The following is a 21037-nucleotide window of genomic DNA, read 5'->3' on the forward strand; positions in this document are numbered from 1 at the left end:
TTGACTGTAAAGGAAGACGTTATAATTTACCCATAATTACACTAATTTACTACTGAAGTGTGGGTATATGGATATAATTTACTACTGTAGTATGGATAGTGTACAGAAACATAAAAAAGTATTTACAGCATTCTTATTATCCAAGCACTTATACCAAAATAGCAAATATATTAGTATGTTGCTTTTAAGCCAATGCTTACTTAAATAAAAAAATGTGAAGTCAGACCCTTATGAAAACATTTAATTAATGATAATTAATGATTATAGGTTGACCATTAGCAGTTAATATTATGTTGTTTTTATTGGTGGACAGGAGCTCCATTCATTGACATATTTCTAATAAGAAAAATTATGATTTAAACAATTAAGTCACTGTGTCTCATTACTTCACAAATATCCAGGCAGGCCACTTTCAATGTCCAATTACATTTATGTTTTGTTAAATATTCAGAGATCAGTACCCATGCATTTTTTGCTGTTCACCCTGTTCATTCTGTCAGTAAAGTAACCCTCCAAACCACTTCATTAGAAATGTCTCCCTTGAAGCTTCTCCAGCTGGGCACCTTACTAATTCCACATGTCTTATTGGTTCATTTTGCCACACACAATCACTCTGCATCTATAACACTGATATAGCAGTGGAATGGTAATGCAAGTTCTACATCTGTGAGTCTGTCAGATGGTGAAAGGCAATAGGCAGGCCCAGATATTCCCATTAACACACCTAATAAAGCAGGTGTTGAGTGTGCATCACATATCTGAAATTAGCAGTTACTGGTGTTCTGCAGTGCTGAGAAAGATTGGTGGAGGTTGCATTTGCAGGCCACTGCGGCTAGCTGTGCTCGCCACGTTGTCGTGCAGTTTGACTGGTCGTTTTGCTGATGGCACACCCTAATTTGAGTCACCGGTAAAAAAAAAAGTTTTGCTCATGATGAAATAAAAAAAATACCCAGAAGGCAAGCCAGGGAAACACGTGCAACCGCACCATCTCAGGAGAATGCAAACAGACGGCTTCCCAAGACCAGTAAGATGGAGGTGCAGAGCTGGCATGGAACCAAAATATTTGTTTTGTTACTACTGGATATATGAAAAGTGACCTGCACTTTGTCTGCAAGGAGAAAGCATCATTATGTTATCACCAAAATGTTATATACGAAATCCAGTTCTCATATATATATATATCAGGGATGGGCAACTTCCATGATAAAGAGGGCCAAAATTTTTTCAGCACTATTATTGGAGGGCCACATGACCACGCACTTCAAATAATTGGATATGAAAAACACTACAAATTATTCTCAATAAGAACACATTTTAAATGAATTCAGATCTGTATGTTTATTGCACCAACATACATCTATTTTCTGCATATAAATGCATTAACATGTCCTTAATAAGCAACAAAGACAAAACATTAGCTTAATAAAAAAGTGCAAAAAGGAATTTGAACTCCTTCATATTAACAAGTGTAGTGTAACGCGTAGCGCGCTGCGGAGCGAGGAGGCGGACACAAACGCTGAGAAGAGCGAGATTTAATAAGGAGAATTATAGGCGAAGTCGTTTGTACAGGCACGGGTCAAAACGGGAGAGCCGTCCAAGTGGTCAACAGGACAGGCAGGAGTCGTAACAGGAGAGCCATTCACAACGGAGAAACACAACGGAGATGGAAAATACCAGAACAGCGATGACAGATAATCCACAAAACCGAACAAACCACAAATAACCGACAACGGGCGAAACACAGAGATACAAGTACACTAAACTAGACACAACTGAACACAATGACGACACGGGCGTAGCAGACAGAGGGAAACCAGGACAACAGGCACGCAGGGCGGCATAACCGGGCAAGGAACATCAGGTTAGTGAGCATATCAAGTTTTCCAGTTTTCCTCTGACTCACTGAGGCTAAACCATGATCGCAGTGCACCAGTTATAAATAATGTGCACAGATCCTTTTTTGGTGGTTAGAGATTATGTGTTTGGATATTGTTCCAAATCCAATCTCTTTCTCAGGCCAATTCACTGGTATTAATAAATCAGTCGTGTGTGAACTCTGTGTGTGCGTTTCACAGCTCCTCTTCAGGCTGATAGTGAGGCTCTGTTGCAGTGAAGTAATCCTCTAAAAAGCTCTTTATGTAGTCAAACGTGGGCCTCTGGTCTGGCTCATTCTTCCAGCAGTGCAGCATCAGCTCATACAAGGAGGCTGGACAGGCAGGGGGACACGGCATACGATACCCACAACACACCTGTTCCACTACCTCCCGGTTCAGCATACCTGAACAGAGGAGGCAGGGGTGTGCAGAGAGATAGGAAAGGAAAAGCAGTCCTATGACTCATGGATGTGGGTGTGTGTGAAAGTCACAGACAGGAAGAGAAAGTGATCATGCTACCATTTGTGTATACATTAGTATGCAGCTAGACCTTTCTGCTCACCTGGATAAGGGACCCTTCCCTTGGTGACAATTTCACAGAGCAGAACTCCGAAGGACCACACATCTGATTTGATACTGAACTTTCCATAGAGAGCAGCCTCAGGGGCGGTCCATTTAATTGGAAATTTTGCACCTACAGAGAGAGAATAGAGTAAAGCAAGGACATTGGGAAGAAGCAGCCATTATGAATTCATAAGTCATCTTAAACCAACAGAAGGTTTCAGTAAGGCCGCTGAGAGAAAGCATAAGCAACAGCTTTGGGAGCTGGCCTGTGGCAACAGGCCACTCCCTTCTAAAGGCTCCTCCCTTCTAAAGGGCTCTCCCCACCCCTAATGCACAACCTCAAAATATCTCAAACTGCAGAAATAAGTCTGAAGATTGCAAAGGATCATTGTGCTACCACGTTTAGGACAGCCTCTCCAGAAGCAACTGCAGTGACACCTGAAGTGAATGTCCCATGCCAAATTTAACAGAAGTAGGTTATGCCATTACCCAGTGGACATACCATGTTACTTATGTTAAATGAACTACATTCCATTTTACAATGTATTCACGTGCACATGGTCATATCATTATGTAGTCATTATGCAATATTTATTTGTTTTGTTCTCTTTCAAAACCCTTTATGTGTAATGTATATTTGTTTGGCCTGCTGGTAGTCTTCACTGAACAATACAAGCTTACTGGAATTGTACAATTGCAGGTTTCTCTTACATCTGATTTCATTCAATAAGACTGACTAGACCCATGGAACACCAGGGTGATCTTTAAACATAATTAAACTTCATCTTGTGCCATACCTGGTAAATTGGCTTCAGTCCAGGACACAGGAAAAGCAGTAATTAAAAACCCATTGGACAGAATGGTTGGACAGTACGAACACATATTGCTCTAGGGCCCAACAATGGCTGAATGGAAGAGCTGGTATTCGGACCACAGATGTCATTAGCCCAAAGTCCTACCCTCTAGGTTACCACCATCAGCTTACCCTGCCTGGCTGTGTATTCGTTGTCCTCAATGAGTCTGGCCAAACCAAAGTCAGCGATCTTACACACCATATTGTCAGAGACCAGAATGTTGGCTGCTCTCAGGTCTCTGTGGATATAGTTCTTACTCTCAATGAAGGCCATACCATCAGAGATCTGCTCAAGATAAATATTCACACACACACACACACACACACACACACACACACACACACACACACACACACACACACACACACACACACACACACACACACACACACACACACACACACACACACACACATTTTTAACTCTTCGAAAGGCATCAGACTTGTCTGAAAATACAATTAACATGGCAATGTTAATGCTGTCTGTGACGCACAGTGAGTGTTGTGTGTGAGGTAGGGTATGTTGCTGTATATACTTACAGTATATACTAGTATGTTGATTAAGGGAGAATGAGTGACAGGTGTGACAGAGGGGTGTGGCATATGGTGGACCAAACCACTGTGATCAGATGAATGGGGGGAGTGTACCATTCTGTTACACTGGCATTTTATTGTAAAAAAAAACAGATTTAATTAATTTAAAGTGATAATGGTTTTATGTTCAAAAATGTTTTGTGATAACACTGAGTGAGCTAGCTAGTGAGCTAGTGTACAGGATAAAGTTTGTGTTGCATGGCAACAGTCCAGTCCACTTGCAAACCTTTCTGCTGACGCAGCCAAAAAAAGGTATTTAGTGAACATATCAAAAGGTGCTGTTCTTATTACTGTTAACTTGTAGATCTAGTGCATAAGCAATGTCACTTTCAAGGTCATGCTGTCATACTGAATATCAGCACGGCTACAGCCATTCTGCAGCCATGCTAATATTTAGTAGAATAGCACTCCTGCTCATGTGACATAGCTTAAACAGACATGCACAAGAGAGGAAAAAGCTGCAATAAATATCCAAGAGAAATGTCACGTCAGTATAACAATGCTCCCAAGCACAGGGAAATGCAGGATGTTGAAAAACAAAGAGATGAATGTTCTGTGAACGAGCCACCTGGAGAACACCTGCCAACAGTAAGGGTGAAAAACGCTTTTCCAAACAGTTACAAAGCTGGTAGAAACCTGCCCCAAGAGTTGCTAAAGAAGAATGTGGTTCACCGTACTAGTCTGAAGGGCTGAAATACTTATGCAAGCAGCATTTTTCAGTTTTGTATTTTTAAAGACTTACTGACAAATAACAAATTTTGAATTTGAAATGTTATTTTAAAAACATATCATTTTTCAAATAAAAGAATTTGTTAATGTAATAATCTGTGCAAGTGTCATTTGTAATTCAAATGAATTGTGCTGGTACCCAGAGCAAGATGGACAAACACACACACACACACGCACACACACATGCACACTTCCAGCATTATTTAAGCCCAAAGGTTCCTGCTGTCAGTGCTGCCCACACCAGCCGTGAGTCCTGCATGAGTCCTGTTGCTTTGTTCATATTCACCTGATCTACGCTGTGTCTGCGGTGCTGAGATGTTATTCAGTGCTGCTTGCTACCGCTGTTGCTGCATCAGCTACTTTATTACTAAAAAAGAGATCCTTTTGATCTTACTTCACCTCTCGTCTGTGCCGCTCATGTCACACTTTTAAGGGGGTTGAATGCTCTTGCAAGGCACTGCGCATAATCCTTTGCATTAAGATATTCCAATATAGAATAAAGTGTATATAGTTTAAGTGCTTCATCAACTATGTAAGTGAAAAGAACCACTTTAGCAGTTAATCCCTGAAATCATTATATAGAGATGTGGACTAATCCACAAACCCCAAGGACCGCTCCAGAAAATGTGTGAAAAAGTACTGATCAAAAAGTATATTTACACAATACTCTTCTGTGGCATTACATCTTTCCTATGGGTTCAACATAATTGTTCTGTGTTTTTTTTATTCTTGATGGGTTTTGTAAAAGAGAAGGGTTTCTGTGTGTGTACCAGTGATAAACTACGTCTTACCTCTGCTGCCATGTCCACTAACATGGGAAGCTTGAGTGTCTTCCCTTCTCCTCTGAGGACCATGAGAAGACTGCCTGTGAGAATAGTGACCGTGTGCGACTGATTAAACAAATGAATACAAATGATACAGAGGCCTACATACAAATGAATGAATGCAAAACATGAATGTTTTTTTTTTTTGTAGACCAATTTTTCAAATTGAATAACAATCTTTTGTAATGTGATTTCATTGTTTATGCAGGTGGGTATACATGCATGTATTGAAGAAGCACTTTATTGTAGTTTTTGGTTAATCTCTAATCAAAGGTTAATTTAACAAAAATTAAGCTAAAATGAAGTCATGTGTGAAAACCTAAGTACACCCCATGAACCACTATAGCAGCAATATGATTTTTCAGGTTTTTTTTCAGGTTTTTCAGGTTTCTTTTTTAATAAATTTGCTAAAATTTCTACATTTGATTTTTCCTGTCAATATGGGGTGCTGAGTGTATATGTTTGTATACATATATAATTACCCGTAAATAAAACAACAATGCATACTATTGTGTCATTCTCTGTGATTTCTCTGTTCTCCAGAGACCAGACAGACTCGTTGTGTGATAGTGTGTGATCCCTTGTCACTGATAAGTCATGTAGTTTGCAAACCACAACTTGAATATTGTCATTTACAGGATAGTTGTGCAATGAGAATAGCACAGCGATCTGCTGACCTGCTGACTGTCATGTAGTATGTCCATGACATAATGAACAATCATTCCCACAAAACTGGTCTGACTGCTTTCACCAAAATCTGAGTTTGTTTTGCAGACAACCTAGAACAAATCTAATACGTTTGTGTGTGTGTGTGTGTGTGTGTGTGTGTGTGTGTGTGTGTGCCAGGGTATACCTTTGCTCATGTACTCTGTCACTATGTAAATAGGCTCCACTGACACTACAGCATAGAGTTGCACTAGTTTATCATGACGAAGCGTCTTCATGATTTGAGCTTCTTGGAGGAAAGATGTTGGAGACATTGTGCCTGTCCTCAGGGTCTTGACTGCTACTTTAGTGCTTCCCATCCATGTGCCTGATCAAAAAAGAGAAAGCAAAGATGAGGACCTGATGAAACATGTTGAACTGTGTTGTTGAAGCCTTGTAAAAAAAAATTATCAAAAATGTTCTCATACTGGTTTCTTGATTCTAAACTGAGTGGCTAGTATTACAGTAACTATTATTACTACAAGGCCTAAACATTTTACTCTTCCTGGCTTACAGAAGTTTGTTTTATTTATAATGCATTAATTCATTTACTCTTCCTGTTCCTGACTGAAAAAATTATATTTTCATCCTGTCCCTCAGGCTAAAGCACAAAGTACCTTGTCATAATTTACATATATTTCCTCACAGTCCAGACTTAGAAGAAATACTGCCCAATGCATCACCAATCTCTTCATGAATTATTCATAAATGCTAATGTTGGTTGTAATAAATGGTAGCTGTTGGCCAGTATGAGAGAATGTGTATGCATGTGTTCACTCTTACCTAACCAAACTTCTCCAAAGAACCCCTGACCTAGTTTAACCTCCAGAGAGAGAGAGTCCCTGGTTATCTCCCATGTATCTTTACCCAAGCTCTGTGTGTGTGGTTGTGTCATCGGACACACTCCTGTCAGTCTGTGACATAGCCCATGTGCATGGACTAGAAAAGTGAAAGACAAAGGGAGAGAGATTTTCTTTTGTTGTATTATTTGACATCAGACCGATTTTGCAACTGCATTGACATCATTTTTGCACTTAAATAATCAAATCAAATCAAATCAAATATATTTGTATATTTGAAATATTGTTTCATATATACATCAGTCAGTTCATTTGGATCACAAATCCAATCCTGTGAATCCTGTGTTCAGTCAGCATGCTGAAATGCAGAACGAGAATTACATGCACAGGGAGGGAGGTTTGTTTTACCTGAATAATATTTGATAAGGTTTTGGAGTGTACTGAACTTAGCCCGGGCTGTGATGTAATATTGTCCGTTGTCCAGGGATTTAATTTTGTAGTGTTTCACTCTATCTCCATGACCCTCTTCCCAGTCACGGAGAGACAAAGAAAATCCATCTGGGGAGTTGGACAGGAGAGGTTGGGGAGGGGGACGGGGGACATTTGTTAGGCCTTTATATTGCCTTACAGGTATTCAAGATTAATTTTTTGTTTTGTATGTGTGTTACAACCTGGCATTTAAATAATCTTAATAGGAATTATAAATCATGAGTCTACACAAAGTAGTCACTCTTTATTCTAACTTCTAACTCAGTGTGTTTCACCTGCCAGCTCTGTTGAATCAATGGGCTCATTCATATACTGTACTTCCCAGAATCCAGCAGAGGCCCACACGAATCAGGAATCGGCTCAATCCACTAACCCATAACCCCTCTGATGTTACTCGATTACTAATCCTGTTCACACTAGATTGAGTAACCTGTTCAATGTTCTTTATGAAGTATTTACCAGTGTAACCTGAATGTTATTCTTTTGACTGCCTTTGCTGTGTTTGGCTAACCTGTTGGCTACCTGTCTTGTCCCTCTTTGTACTGTTATTTGGATTGTTTCTTCTGGCTTCTAGACTTGGACCGGCTTCCCAATTTGCAAAATTCTTCACAAATTAGGTAAATATTGTATAAAAATTTACATTTAAAAAATTGCTTGCACAAGAATTCACCTCCACTGGTGTGAAAATGCATAAATATGTTCTGGTGCAACCAACTACCACAAGACATCCCCTGTTTATTTGATTATTCTACCTGTGTGCAATTGCTTTATACAGAAATGGAATTGTTACGGTGGGAGGAGGCAGGCACGACTAGCAGGTACTTTAACATACAGACGTTTAATTGTGATGAACAATGAACATAGTGCAGTGTGAATAGCGCAAGCATGGCACACATACACTCACAGGCACAAGCTTTAGACAAAGACGAGCACAAGACATTGCGCGAACGCACATTAAATAGTTGATGAACACATACCCTCGTGATCACGAGACAAGGCACAGGTGAGACTAAACGAACACGTTCACTAACGACCCACACCCACGAAACTACAATCATGGACATAACGACACGCAGACAACATAACAACACGCTCACAAGGAGGGTTCCGGAGCTGTCACCGTGACAGGAATGAATATAGCACAACCATAACTGCCTAGAAAAAGTCAGTAAGTTATTAAGGAGTACAATAATAATCAGAGAAGCCGAAGGTTATTCTGAAGAAGCTGGAGATATGTGCAGCTGAGATGGGAAATGCAGTGCACAGGACTTGACACCCCATAAAGCTGGAGAAATACTGGAAATCACATGTGGAACTTGTGAAAAGGCATGATAGTGACTCAGCATATTTCTGGAAAAAACGAACTCTGCTCTGAAGATGACAAAGTTAGTCTTGTTGCAGATTCTTATGCAAACCTAACACTGCTCATCACCCTGAGTACACTATCCTCACAGTGAAGCATGGTGGTGGCAGCATCATTCTGTGGGGTTGTTTATCATCTGCAAGGTCTGGGGAAACTGGTCAGAGTTGACGGAAAGATGGATGGAGCCAAATACAGAGCCAAGGAAACCTGTTCCTGTCTGTAAGAGACCCGAGGCTTGTACAGAAGATCAACAACCACTAAGATAATGATGCTAATATTCTTCCAAAAGTAGCAAGAACCTAATGTATTAATGCCAGTGGGGGTGACCATTTTTACATGGCACTGACTGCAGGTGTGTTGTACCCATCATTGCATCTGTCTTTCATCTGTTTATCCATTACCTTCACTGCTCTCACTCTCCCTCACTAAAAATACCCCTCGCTGGAGACCGGGTTGAAGGAGGAGCCTTTCTGAATCCTTACGTCCCATCTTCCCAAAGAACCACCTGATCCACACAAACATTTAGAAATATTAAAAAACACCAATAAATACAATTATTCACAGTAATATATTATAATAAACCTGAGAATATATTAGGATTTAGTATTACGGAGTGGTGTGTTAACCATTAAAGTAACAGAATAAGCATGTCAACCAGTCTCACTCCTCGGCCTGCATGGAGCCAGATGGAGCCACATAGTTGCTGGGGATGAAGCCTTCTTTGCCAGTGCTTAACGAGGTAGCTGTCCACCAGTCACCCTCACTGAGAGAGACAGACAGAGAGAGAGAGAGAGAGAGACCACAATATTATTTACATTTTAATTTTTTAAGTAAACCACAAGACACATTCAGAGATCTTGTGGAATCCATACAGGTCAGATCCATTGCTGTATGATATGTTGCTGATATGTGAGTAATTCAAAAGTCTCAAAATCAAAATTAAAAAGTAATATGCAAAATGGCAATGTAATTCTACATTGACATTTACATGTTGTACATATACTAGCAACTTTGAGCTCAAATTCAAATGCAATAATTCCATTTACTTTCGCAATTTGGTAGATGTCTAACCATATTTTATACAAGGTATTAACAAATAAATTTTGATGCTTTATTTGTATGTTTCATGTGACCATGCAAAGGTTGTATCAAAATTATCACTACAATGTTATTGACTTAATATGCATTTGCATTCCATGATAATTCATTTGAAAGGTATTTTTCAATCTCACCACCATGCTAAAAAGAGTTTTTGCAATAACATTATGATACTAACAGCAAAATACATACAAAATACAACATTTTCACAATGCATTTCGAATGCTTTTCATTTTCATAGTCTTCCACCTCAGTCAGCCAATCAGATTCCACAGTTTTCCACACTTGCTCAGCCAATCAGGACGGGACTATAGGGACTAAGCAGTACAGGCGAGTTTATTGAAACATGGCTGCAGAAGAGCTCATTAGATTAATTCAAATGGTAGCAGATGAGTCCTTGTGGTTCATTTATACTCGATCAGTGCAAAAGGTTAATCGAGCAAGTGACAGAATTCTCTGTCTTATCTGGCATCGATGTGACTGCTGTTATTGTCAAATTACGAGCTGTGGCAGAGCAATTAAGTGTGCCTTGACCTATGGCAGTAGGGCAACCTATGGTGGCGGGGCAACCTATGGTGGCACTCAAATTCACTCACGTGTTGTTAATGACCTGAAATCGCTCTCCTTTTCTGAATGACAGGTCATCTGTTGTTCTGGATTCATAATCATACAGCGCAACAAACAAAGAGACTCCACCTAAGATGAACAGCAAATCAGAGTTTGGGAGTGCTTTATAAGCCATATAAGCCAAAGGCCTTTGCAAAAGCTAGATTGAATATTCTGATGACTTCATGTGCCAAAAATAGCATACCTCCCACATCCTATTATTTTAAGTAAGTGTAGGAGTGCTCCTACATGTGAATAATTCTCACCCGTTATGCTCCCAGGGATGGAACCGCCCCCTTCTGGATTGCAGGAAGCACCTCCATCGAAAGGTGTCACATCTTCTATAATAGCACATGGTGTGCAGTAATTTGTGATGACAGGTGCGTCAGTTGGTGGACTTTTGTGCTGATCCTGGTTCTGTGTGGTGTTTCTAGGCTCAGGTCCATATAGTCTTTGTTGGTCTGTGCACCGGGTGGGAGAGGAAGATCCATTGGTCTTCTGTACTGGGTCACTGTCCTCTTTACTCTGTGAATACCCCATAGCCAAACCTGTGACACACACAGACAAATGGGTAACAGACACTCAAGTAACAGGCAGACAGCAACACAAGCTTTCTCACTTACATACACTCATTTGCATGATAAAAATTGATTTAACAGAATTGTTACTTGGACGTTCAAAAAAGGTTTTTAAAAATGTTTAATGCCAAACAAACTAGCTTATAGTGGTTTATCCTCAGAGGTACAGTGTTCCATTAAATGGGCATGTTCAGAGGTACAGGCTCAAAGCAGAGGCAGCTTTAATCAACATTTCTGGGTCTCCACAGAGCTGTGTAACTGAGCCACCACTCACACTCCTGCCCACTGTTTGTGCCAGTACACTTTTACCAGTGCACTCTTACCTATGCTCTGCTCTGAATTCCCGTTGATAACATCATAGAAAAAAGAGAAAAGAGACAACAAAAGAGTGTCAATAATTATCGACCTATATCTAACCTTCCCTTTCTTAGCAAAATCATTGAAAAAGTTGGCAATCCAGTTCAATGATTATGTTAAAATAAATCAAATAAATGACACTTTTCAATCTGGTTTCAGAGCTCTCCACAGCACTGAAACAGCACTAGTTAAGGTAGTAGTTGGTACTAATTGGGGCAGTCATGGCCTGTTGCGGGGCAGTCATGGCCTGGTGGTAGGGAACTGGTCTTGTGACCGGAGGGTCGTGGGTTTGATTCCCAGACCTGAGGCCATGACTGAGGTGCCCTTGAGCAAGGCACCTAACCCCAACTGCTCCCCGGGCACCGGGCTAGGGCTGCCCACCGCTCTGGGCACATGTGATCCACAGCCCCCTAGTAATCACTAGTGTGTGTGTGTGTGTGTGTGTGTGTGTGTGTGTGTGTGTGTGTGTTCTAAATGCACAGATGGGTAAAAAAAACGGAGGACAGATTTCAATTGTGGTGAAAAATTCACAATTGACAAAATATGGCACATTTACATTTATTTTAGTAAATGACCTGAGATTGAAAAAAACTCTTGGTGCTTTTTCTGCTAGATTTAAGCGCCACTTTTGACACCATAGATCATGAAATACTTCTTGATCGACTATAGAGCTGGGTAGGCCTTAGTGGCTTAGTCTTAAGACTGGTTTAGATCATATCCAACTGTGCGTGATTACTTTGTTGCAATTAAGTACCTCTTTCTCCACACTTGTGGCGTCCCCCAAGGATAAATTCTTGGGCCTTTACTGTTCAACCTATATATGCTTCTGTTAACACATATCATTAACAAACATGTTATTATTTATCATCAATATGCAGAAGACACTCAACTTTACATTTCTCTAAAACCTAAAGCGCTAAAATCAATTAGCTCACTGTTTGACTGCATAGTTGATATACAGACATGGATGTCTGACAATTTTCTGCAATTAAATAAAGAGAAGACAAAGGTTCTTGTTCTTGGTAGTGATTCACAAAGGAATGATGAAAATGCTTCCTTTAATGTTTTTTTATTTATTCTGTAAAGCACTTTGTATGTTTCTATGAAATGTGCTGTACAAATAAAGATTATTATTATTATTATTATTATTATTATTATTATTATTATTATTAATAACAAGATTGCCGTTTTAGATAGCATAAGATTGCAGGACTTACACCTAGTTGCCACTAGGCATGTCAGCCAATTGCTTGTGGCCCCAGGCCAGTGGTGGTCCCCAAGGACTGACAAACTTTAAGACACAGCAGTGGTGCATGATTTACCAGTTTCACCCTTCACCCGTCAAAATGTTTATCTTAGCGATCTCCAATGAAGAAAAAGGAAGGACAGAGGCCCATGTAAATGTTGAATAAGGAGAATTTACCTCTAGAACAATCTGAAAACACTACAGAAAGTAGAATAAAGTGCAGTAAACCATAAATTGCATTTTTATAAGGGACATGTATGCACTTGAATATCTATGAAATTTCCCATATGATGTGGTATAGTAATATATGGTAACATAACATAAGCATATCCCTGTATCGTTGTAGGACACTGGAGTCAAAACTATGCCAGATAACAACTTCTATGTATATTTGTAAACAATAAAAGAGATTGGTTAACAGAACCAGACAGAGCCAGCCAATTAGAAACATGAAAAAATAAGATAACTAGGAAGAAGGAACTAAGAAACTAAGATAAACCACAAAACCAGGAAGAGAGGCACCATTTTGTACATGTACTTCGCAAAGAGGTGAGGGGAAACTACCAGGCATGTCTCACTTCACAGTAACAGGTGTATTCCATAATTAGAAGGGTTAGGGTTAGGGGCCAAAATGGGGTCAGGGCAGGGTCAGGGTAGGTTCAGGGCAGGGCCAGAGGAACAACGGGCAGAGAATAGCAGGCAAGAGTTGCAAATGTCCACGCCAAGTGGCGAACTCTCTAACAGGAATCACTGATATTCAGTTAGCATGAAACCACTTTTGAAGAGGTGCAGTAGCATAACACTCATATTTGCAACAAAAAATATGAGGAATTATCTAGCCAGTTAGTTACGATACTATGTTTGCAATTACACTGCATTAATCAATAATTAATCCATTTCATCGCCTACCAAAATATATACACTGGACAGATTTTGAACAGACTTTAATTTGTAATTAATGTACTTGATCCCTGCACCTGAACACATGCTGAAAAATTTCCCCTACATATGAGTTCACCACAACCAGAATCAACAAGTAACACTCACATACAAATGTATTTGAAAACAAAAGTGCATGGTAACACAACTCACTATTTGTTTTTATTGTATAGCCTTACACACACACACACACACACACACACACACACACACACACACACACACACACACACACACATACACACACACACCTCATCCAAGCAGCATATAACCACAACTCAGTCAATAAAGCAGCTCATTCAAGAAAGTAAATATCACAGCTACACAAATCCGCTCCCACTAAACGAACTGCTACTTCCTTATACAAATGTTCTTCATTCTTCATTTGCAACAAAGAAGCACTCTTAAGTGCAACAGCACAATGACACAAGCTCAATTACACCGGCTCACCAAGTGTTTAGAGTACCTCATACAGCAGGACTCATCATGGGAGGAAAAACCTCTTCATGGTACTGTATATACCATCAGCAAACTGTGGATGTGGCTGATATCCTGGCTGGGTTGAAAGACAACATGGAGGCACGATGGCAGCACATGAACAAGAATACAACATCAATAGAAGTCAATAGATCTACAACACCAGGCGAGATCCAAGATGCAGACTGTGCAAAGTTGAAACAATCAAGCACATAACAGCAGGATGCAACTCAGAGTGTACATGGAACACCATAATCAGGCGGCTGGCATAGTATGCAAAAACACCTGTGCCAAGTAAGAGGTCAAAGTGTACAGACCCCCGAAGGTGGTGAAGATCGATGGAACTAAGATCCAGATACAAACTAGTATACAAAATGGTAACCAACAAGACAAAGTAGTGGTGGACAAATAACAGAAGAAAGTCTTAGTGATAAATGTACAAGTAGCAATCCCAAGTGATATCAACATCAGGAACAAGGAACACAAAATGTTTGAGAAATTCCATGGGTGAAGAGCTTGAAAAGATGTGGAAGGTGAAAGCACCTGTGATTTCAGTGGAGCACTAGGGGCTGTGACCCCCAAACCGAGAGACTCCAGCAGATCCCAGGCACAACAGCTAAGATCTCTGTCCAGAAAAGTGTAGTCCTGAAAACAGCTAAAATACTACTCAAGCTCCAAGGCCTGGCCCTGCAGGATGGGGAAGTAAGTTTCTGCTCTATGCAGATGACATGGTGCTGTTGTCCCCGGGATTACATTGATTACAGCAGCACCTGGACCTTCAGGAGCAGTACTGCCAGAACTGGGCCAGGTGTAAACCTAAAGAAAACACGCTCAGATATCAAGAACACAGGTACCAGTTCACTTTGGGCAGCATCGTTCTAGAGCACAAACTTCAGTACACTTACCTCAGCCTCACCATCACTGTATCAGGTAGCTTCAGCGCAGCAGTGAATGCACTAAAGGAATAAGCATACAAAGCTCTGCGAGCAATCCAGAAAAGTTTTCACAATATAGATATTCCCATCTCACAGCTACACTAAACGGGACAAACCCCCAACAGAAGCCCTGCATGCAGCATTCTATAGAACGTTTGAAATAAGCCAAAGGAAAACACCAACCAATGCATGCAGGGCAGATTAGGGTGATTCCTTCTGATTTTAAACATCCAAAAAAGATCTCTACGACTCTCTGACCATCAGACAGGGTCATCACAGCACTGTCCAACAGCCTTGTCTAAATACCAGCCAACTAATCACATGCAGTTAGGGTTAGGGTTAGGGTTAGTGATAAAACCAGAGAACTGGAGCTGTATCTCCTGACCGACAGAGGCCGGGTGTGTGTGTGTGTGTGTGTGTGTGTGTGTGTGTGTGTGTGTGTGTGTGTGTGTGTGTGTGTGTGTGTGTGTGTGTGTATACACACACACTGGCCACTGGTACACCTTGCTAGTACCGGGTTGGACCCCCTTTTGCCTTCAGAGCTGCCTTAGTCTTTTGTGGCATAGATTCAACAAGGTACTGGAAACATTCCTCAGAGAGTCTGGTCCATATTGACATGATAGCATCACACAGTTGCTGCAGATTTGTCAGCTGCACATCCATGATGCGAATCTCCCTTTCTACCACATTCCAAAGGTGCTCTATTGGATTGAGATCTGGTGACTGTGGAGGCCATTTGAGTACAGTGAACTCATTGTCGTGTTCAAGAAACCAGCCTGAGATGATTCGGGCTTTATGACATGGCACGTTATCCTGCTGGAAGTAGCCGTCAGAAGATGGACTTGCAAGAGATCGTCTTGGCCATGTCTACAGTACATGCAATGCACTGATAATGTCATTTACTGTTATAATGCTTTGGCAATATTGTTGTAAATTACATGCCAATAAAGCTTCTTTGGATATATATATATATATATATATATATATATATATATATATATATATATATATATATATATATATATATATAATTAAAGGTTCATACATACAAGCTCTTCATCAGCTGTGCAAAGTGCATATATATATATAGACATGACCAGCCCAAATTCAGACTGCCTCTCATAGACTCTTTAGGTAATAATTATTTTTGAACATGCTGACTGACAAAACATGTTACACACAAGGCAAAGACTCTTCTAGATCTAAACACACACGCTATGCTTATTACTGTGTAGGAAAAAAAAAATCATCACGACACATATCTGCATGTTGTGAAATATAATACACAGCTCACTAACAGGATTCTGGAAGAGGAAGGCTCAGTCCATAAAATGTCGTAGGCTTACCAGTTCAGACATACAACTCGCAGTTGTGCTATAGTGAATAGAAAATTAATATTTACATTTGGAAGAACTAATAATGTGTGACTATATAGTCATCTTTCCCAGATGATGTTTTGTATGTCGTCTGTGTTGAGATATGGCTATATTTCGTGCGTATAATTGCTGATGCAGTTAGCACTCAACTCAAAATGTGGTTGAAATTGTTAACTATAAAAGTCCCGTATCACATAAAATACAGGTCTGTTTCATTTGGTGCGGAAAATGTAGACACATACGCACAAGCACCGTCCTGTGTCTGACACATATATTTAAATGTAATCTCACACCTCACACGTTTAGAAATCATATCCACCCGTTCGTGTTAAAAGAATTATTGTCTGTGAAACTATACACACACATTTGTATAAAGCGTAAAAAAACAAAAACGAACTTTTAACTTTTCATAAACCCGATGTTTCAAGCACGTACCGGTCCTTGTTCTTCACTCAATTGTCCATTCCAAAGTCATTTCATTTCGTCTCTCTACGCCTGGTAAATCACTTAGCAAACTTGCTATTATCCAGGGAAATGCAACTAAGTTCAGGGAAAAGTTACCGAATTCAGTTAAGACTTAAGTCAGGAACTGACAACAAAAATCGAACTGGTTTCTCTTGAATACGTGAAACGTGGTTCAGTTGACGCTTACATGACTGTACATCTGTAGCTTATGTTCGTTCCTTTCTCTCCCCTTTTAGACTTGTAGTCACAATATGGCGGAAGCTGAATTTAGATATACAGCTAAGCAAAGATATTTACCCACGTTGGAACAAACACGTGTTTTTTGTTTTTGTTGTGATTGTTCTTGGTGACGCCGGTGTGTTTTGGGGGGTGGGCGTATACGGAGGGGCACAGACATGGGGATTCATAGACTGCGGCAAGGCTTTCTGGTTCGATGAAATCCCTCTAAACAAATCACATGGCGCCATCGAGCGGTATTTCCCTTACACTGCCACATTCCTTTTCTTTGAAAATGAATGAACATAAGATCACAACGTCGCGTTCAAATATCACCATACCCCACTGTAGGTTGTAATACATGCTGGGGTAAGTAGTAGCAATTAGACAAAAGAAGCAAAAACCACACCATGCAATATGCTTCAAAAAGAGGTTTTTTAAATAAAATAACAATCCATAACAATCTCTCTCTCTCTCTCTCTCTCTCTCTCTCTCTCTCTCTCTCTCTCTCTCTCTCTCTCTCTCTCTCTCTCTCTCAACTCAAATCCACCTTCTGTTTTACTCAGGTGTGTGTAAATTAGTGTACTAGAACAAACTTATTTAACAATATGTATGCTTAATGAACACTAATAAATTGTACCTGTGTAAAGAACATGTAGGTCAAATAATAAACAATGTGGGAGGAATTGGGTAAATCAGGGAGGAATTGGGTAAATACTGGAATGATCATATGACCCCTATCTTATCTGTGATCGGTGGAATTGATTGTGTTACAACTCTCCCCATGTTACAACCAAACCTGGCCTCTCCTAAACTAAATTCATTACAAATGCAAAACATAAAACATAAACAATGCCGTTACGAAGGGAAAATGGCAAAATAAAGATAAAAATTATTTAAATATTCGTACTTTGAAGTCACAAAAGTTGAAAAAATAGCATCACTTCATCAAGCAAATCTTAAAAACAGAAATAGAAGCTTTAGCACCAATCAGTTTGCATTTGGGATATGCTATTTAACAATTAAGAAGACAAACATTTTAAAATAATTAAATGATACAAAAGAAGACAATTTAGATGTAAAATTAGAAAACATTTAAAGAGTCTGAACACCAGGGTGTTCAGAAAACAGAACAGAAAATTTGTATCGGTATTTTATAATGGAACTTTAAATAAATAATTTCGTTCGTAATCATACCTTCTGAAGAACTTCCTCACTTTGTTTGGAATCAAATACTTAAAAGGTCTATTGAATATAATCCTAAAATAGTATTGTAAAGAATCATATTTTGTCATTATGTTGCTACTCTGTCGAAAAAACATACATCACCAACAACAGTTAACAATAAATCAATGGAAAGGTCAAATGGCCACACGGACACCCCATAATACTGTAATTTCTGCTACAAATGCATTAACGATGATTGCATATTCAAGGATACAAACCCTGTCAAACACACTACCATAGTAAATCTAGGACATAGTAAAATAATGCAGGAGCCTCTTTTCCATTCAAGGAGTTTTCCTTGCCACTGTCACCTCCTGCTTGCTCATTAAGGATCTGAATTTATCTGGTGACAGTTAGATTCAGGGTTGATCCACTTGATCCCTTGAGAGCAGGCACAAGGAGACCACCTATTTCTCTTGCGGCTGAATGTGCAGCAAAGATGATGAGTACCTGTGGGCTATAAATAGTAAGCGTGCCTAGTAATAAGGTGATTAATAACAAGATGATAGAGACAGAGGGAATGGTTGTTTGTGTGTGTGTGTGTATGTGTGTGTGTGTGTGTGCCTGCATAGACCCTGTTTAGTGAAGTGCAGAGCTCCCATGAGCTGCTCCATTGCTGCTGGTACTAAGGGCATCGGGTATGGGTGCTTCACAAAAAGGGAACTGAGCCCTTGATAATGTACACGTGGCCTCCACCCCTTTGTCTTTCCTTTTTACAAAGAAGATGCAGGCTGAGGCTGGTGTGGAGGAGAGACCTCTCTAGAGACTCTCTGATGTACTATTTCATGACCTGCTCCTCCTCTTTTGATAGGGGGTAGATAGTAGGGTCTACACTGCAGCAGTACAGCTTCCTCTTGAAGGCAGATTGCACAACCCTATGTGTGATGAGAGGGCAGCTGTGCAACTTTAATGGGGCTGAAGACCTCAGCAATGTCAGTGTAGGGGTCAGGAATGGGTTATTGCCCAATGTGCATCTGTCCTGTGCCCGCAGGTCTGCCATCTAAAGCATACACTCCACGCCATCTCCAAACCCCACTGCCACCCAACTACCTCAGCTCTAGTGGGTGGTACGACCCAGATGAACCCGGCTTGCTAGTCAGGATTGCAGCATAAAAATAAATAAAAAATAATATATAGGGCAACACTGAAATTGATGTCTTGTTTATTATATATAAACAAAGAATTTAAAACAATGACTTCAGGCTGGGTCAAGGCCAACATAACAAACAAAACTCCTTAATTCCCCATTTCAACTTAATTTACCTTACAAAAATACAACAACCTTCCCTATCTCCCTATGACTTAACCAAGAGAAAACACCCCAAAAGAATATGGCAGCCCAGCCTTACTGTCACGGTTCAGCTCCGGACCCCTCCTTGTGGGCGTGTCATTACATGTCATTACGTCTAGTTATGTCCATGTTTGTAGTTCCGTGGGTGTGGGTCGTTTGTGAGTGTGTTCGTGTGGTCTCACCTGTGCCCCGTCTGGTGATCACTGGGGAATGTGTGTTATTTAGGGGTGTATTCAACTAAGGATTTTCATAGTCGAATCTGATTCATCAGCTTTTCCCTTTAGTCGACTAATAGTCTAATCAGGTTTATTTTTATTTTTTTAATTTAGAGCACCTTAAACGGGATCCCGTTCTAATTCAGGACTTTTTTCCTCTTCAAAGTAAAAACCTAAAACACTCAGATAAATGAATAAACACGGTAGGTTGGCTTTATTCAGCTTTTATTTATTTACTTATTTATTTTAATTATGAAACGTTAGAGAACATTAGCCATCAGTGCGCATTGCGCATATCGAACTGTCAGACAGGCACTGTGCAAAATGTCAAAAATATTTTAAATAAAATATGCCTGCCTGAAAATATTTTAAAAATTGCCACACAACAGCAAAAAAATACAAGGAAAAGTTCAAGTAATGGGGTTTAAAAGCAAACAACAAAAAATGTTTATAGGCCTACTTGCCGAGACGCACCGCGACGAGATGACTGAAACAACAAACATTTATTTATTTTTTTAATGGTATGCCATGTTGGTTGTTGTCGTGCGAAATGAAAGACGTTGATGACATAACTTGCACTTTAATTCATCTTTTTTTTTTTATTCATCTTTATGTTTTTCAAAATACTTTTGAAGTTTTTTAGTAGCCATTATAATCTCGGCAGATGCTGCGCGTATTCTGTAGCGTGTTCAGCTCCGCTCGTGCAACAGCAGGGTGTGATTTATTAATGTGTAGATGCCTAATGTTAATGCGCAAACACCATTTAAAAATATTTATTAACAGAAATTAGGATGAATTTATTTGACAAAAGGCTATATATAATGAAAACAAAGACATTTCATGTAACAACTAATGCTTAGCTGCATCCTTGGGCACCCCCATGAAGTTAGAATGGTACATTCGACTATGACGTTCATAGTCGACTAGGGGGTATAGTCGACTATAGTCGAATCAGTGACTATTGCAGGTCACCCCTAGTGTTATTCACCTATTTAATGTGCGTTCGCGTAATGTCTCGTGCTCGTCTTTGTCTAAAGTTCGTGTCTGTGTGAGTCGCCCATCTGTGTGCTTGCACTAACCGCGCGGAACTTCACTATTGTTTTCATTAAAGTGTATGTTTCACCACCAAATTCTTCGTCGTGCCTGCCTCCTCTGCACATCACACTTACAATCTTAAAGCATAAACCCAAAATAGACAACCCCCAAAATCCCCCCA

At 39.9% G+C, this 21037-nt stretch overlaps 1 protein-coding gene across 4 annotated transcripts; it reads right to left on the bottom strand.

Moving 5' to 3' along the window:
• Positions 1 to 1319: 1319 nt before the first annotated feature.
• On the bottom strand, positions 1320 to 17202 carry LOC143475512 (tyrosine-protein kinase Yes-like). Of its 4 annotated transcripts, XM_076973372.1 has the most exons (14): positions 17060 to 17202; positions 16843 to 16947; positions 12189 to 12260; positions 10766 to 11047; positions 10490 to 10589; positions 9460 to 9558; positions 9197 to 9300; positions 7352 to 7501; positions 6927 to 7082; positions 6292 to 6471; positions 5406 to 5479; positions 3424 to 3577; positions 2437 to 2568; positions 1320 to 2278 (listed from the first exon to the last, which is right to left on the bottom strand). In XM_076973372.1, the coding sequence occupies exons 4-14, from the start codon at positions 11037 to 11039 to the stop codon at positions 2070 to 2072; spliced, it is 1632 nt and encodes a 543-aa protein (XP_076829487.1). In that variant the 5' UTR covers positions 11040 to 11047; positions 12189 to 12260; positions 16843 to 16947; positions 17060 to 17202; the 3' UTR covers positions 1320 to 2069. The 4 variants fall into 4 exon arrangements, with proteins under 4 accessions (XP_076829487.1, XP_076829486.1, XP_076829485.1 ...); XM_076973371.1 differs by lacking the exon at positions 12189 to 12260; XM_076973370.1 differs by having other exon boundaries at positions 16843 to 17195.
• Between the last annotated feature and the right edge of the window lie 3835 nt (positions 17203 to 21037).

Source organism: Brachyhypopomus gauderio, chromosome 14, assembly GCF_052324685.1.
Source record: "Brachyhypopomus gauderio isolate BG-103 chromosome 14, BGAUD_0.2, whole genome shotgun sequence".
Lineage (NCBI taxonomy): Eukaryota > Metazoa > Chordata > Actinopteri > Gymnotiformes > Hypopomidae > Brachyhypopomus > Brachyhypopomus gauderio.

Excerpts from the sequence above, each read along its gene's own strand:
- LOC143475512 (XM_076973371.1), bottom strand. The coding sequence starts at position 11,039 with ATGGGGTATTCACAGAGTAAAGAGGACAGTGACCCAGTACAGAAGACC. Across the intron at positions 5,480-6,291 it reads GACAGAGTACATGAGCAAAG|GCAGTCTTCTCATGGTCCTC; the intron begins GTATACCCTGGC and ends CTATTCTCACAG. Across the intron at positions 2,279-2,436 it reads GGGAAGGGTCCCTTATCCAG|GTATGCTGAACCGGGAGGTA; the intron begins GTGAGCAGAAAG and ends TCCTCTGTTCAG.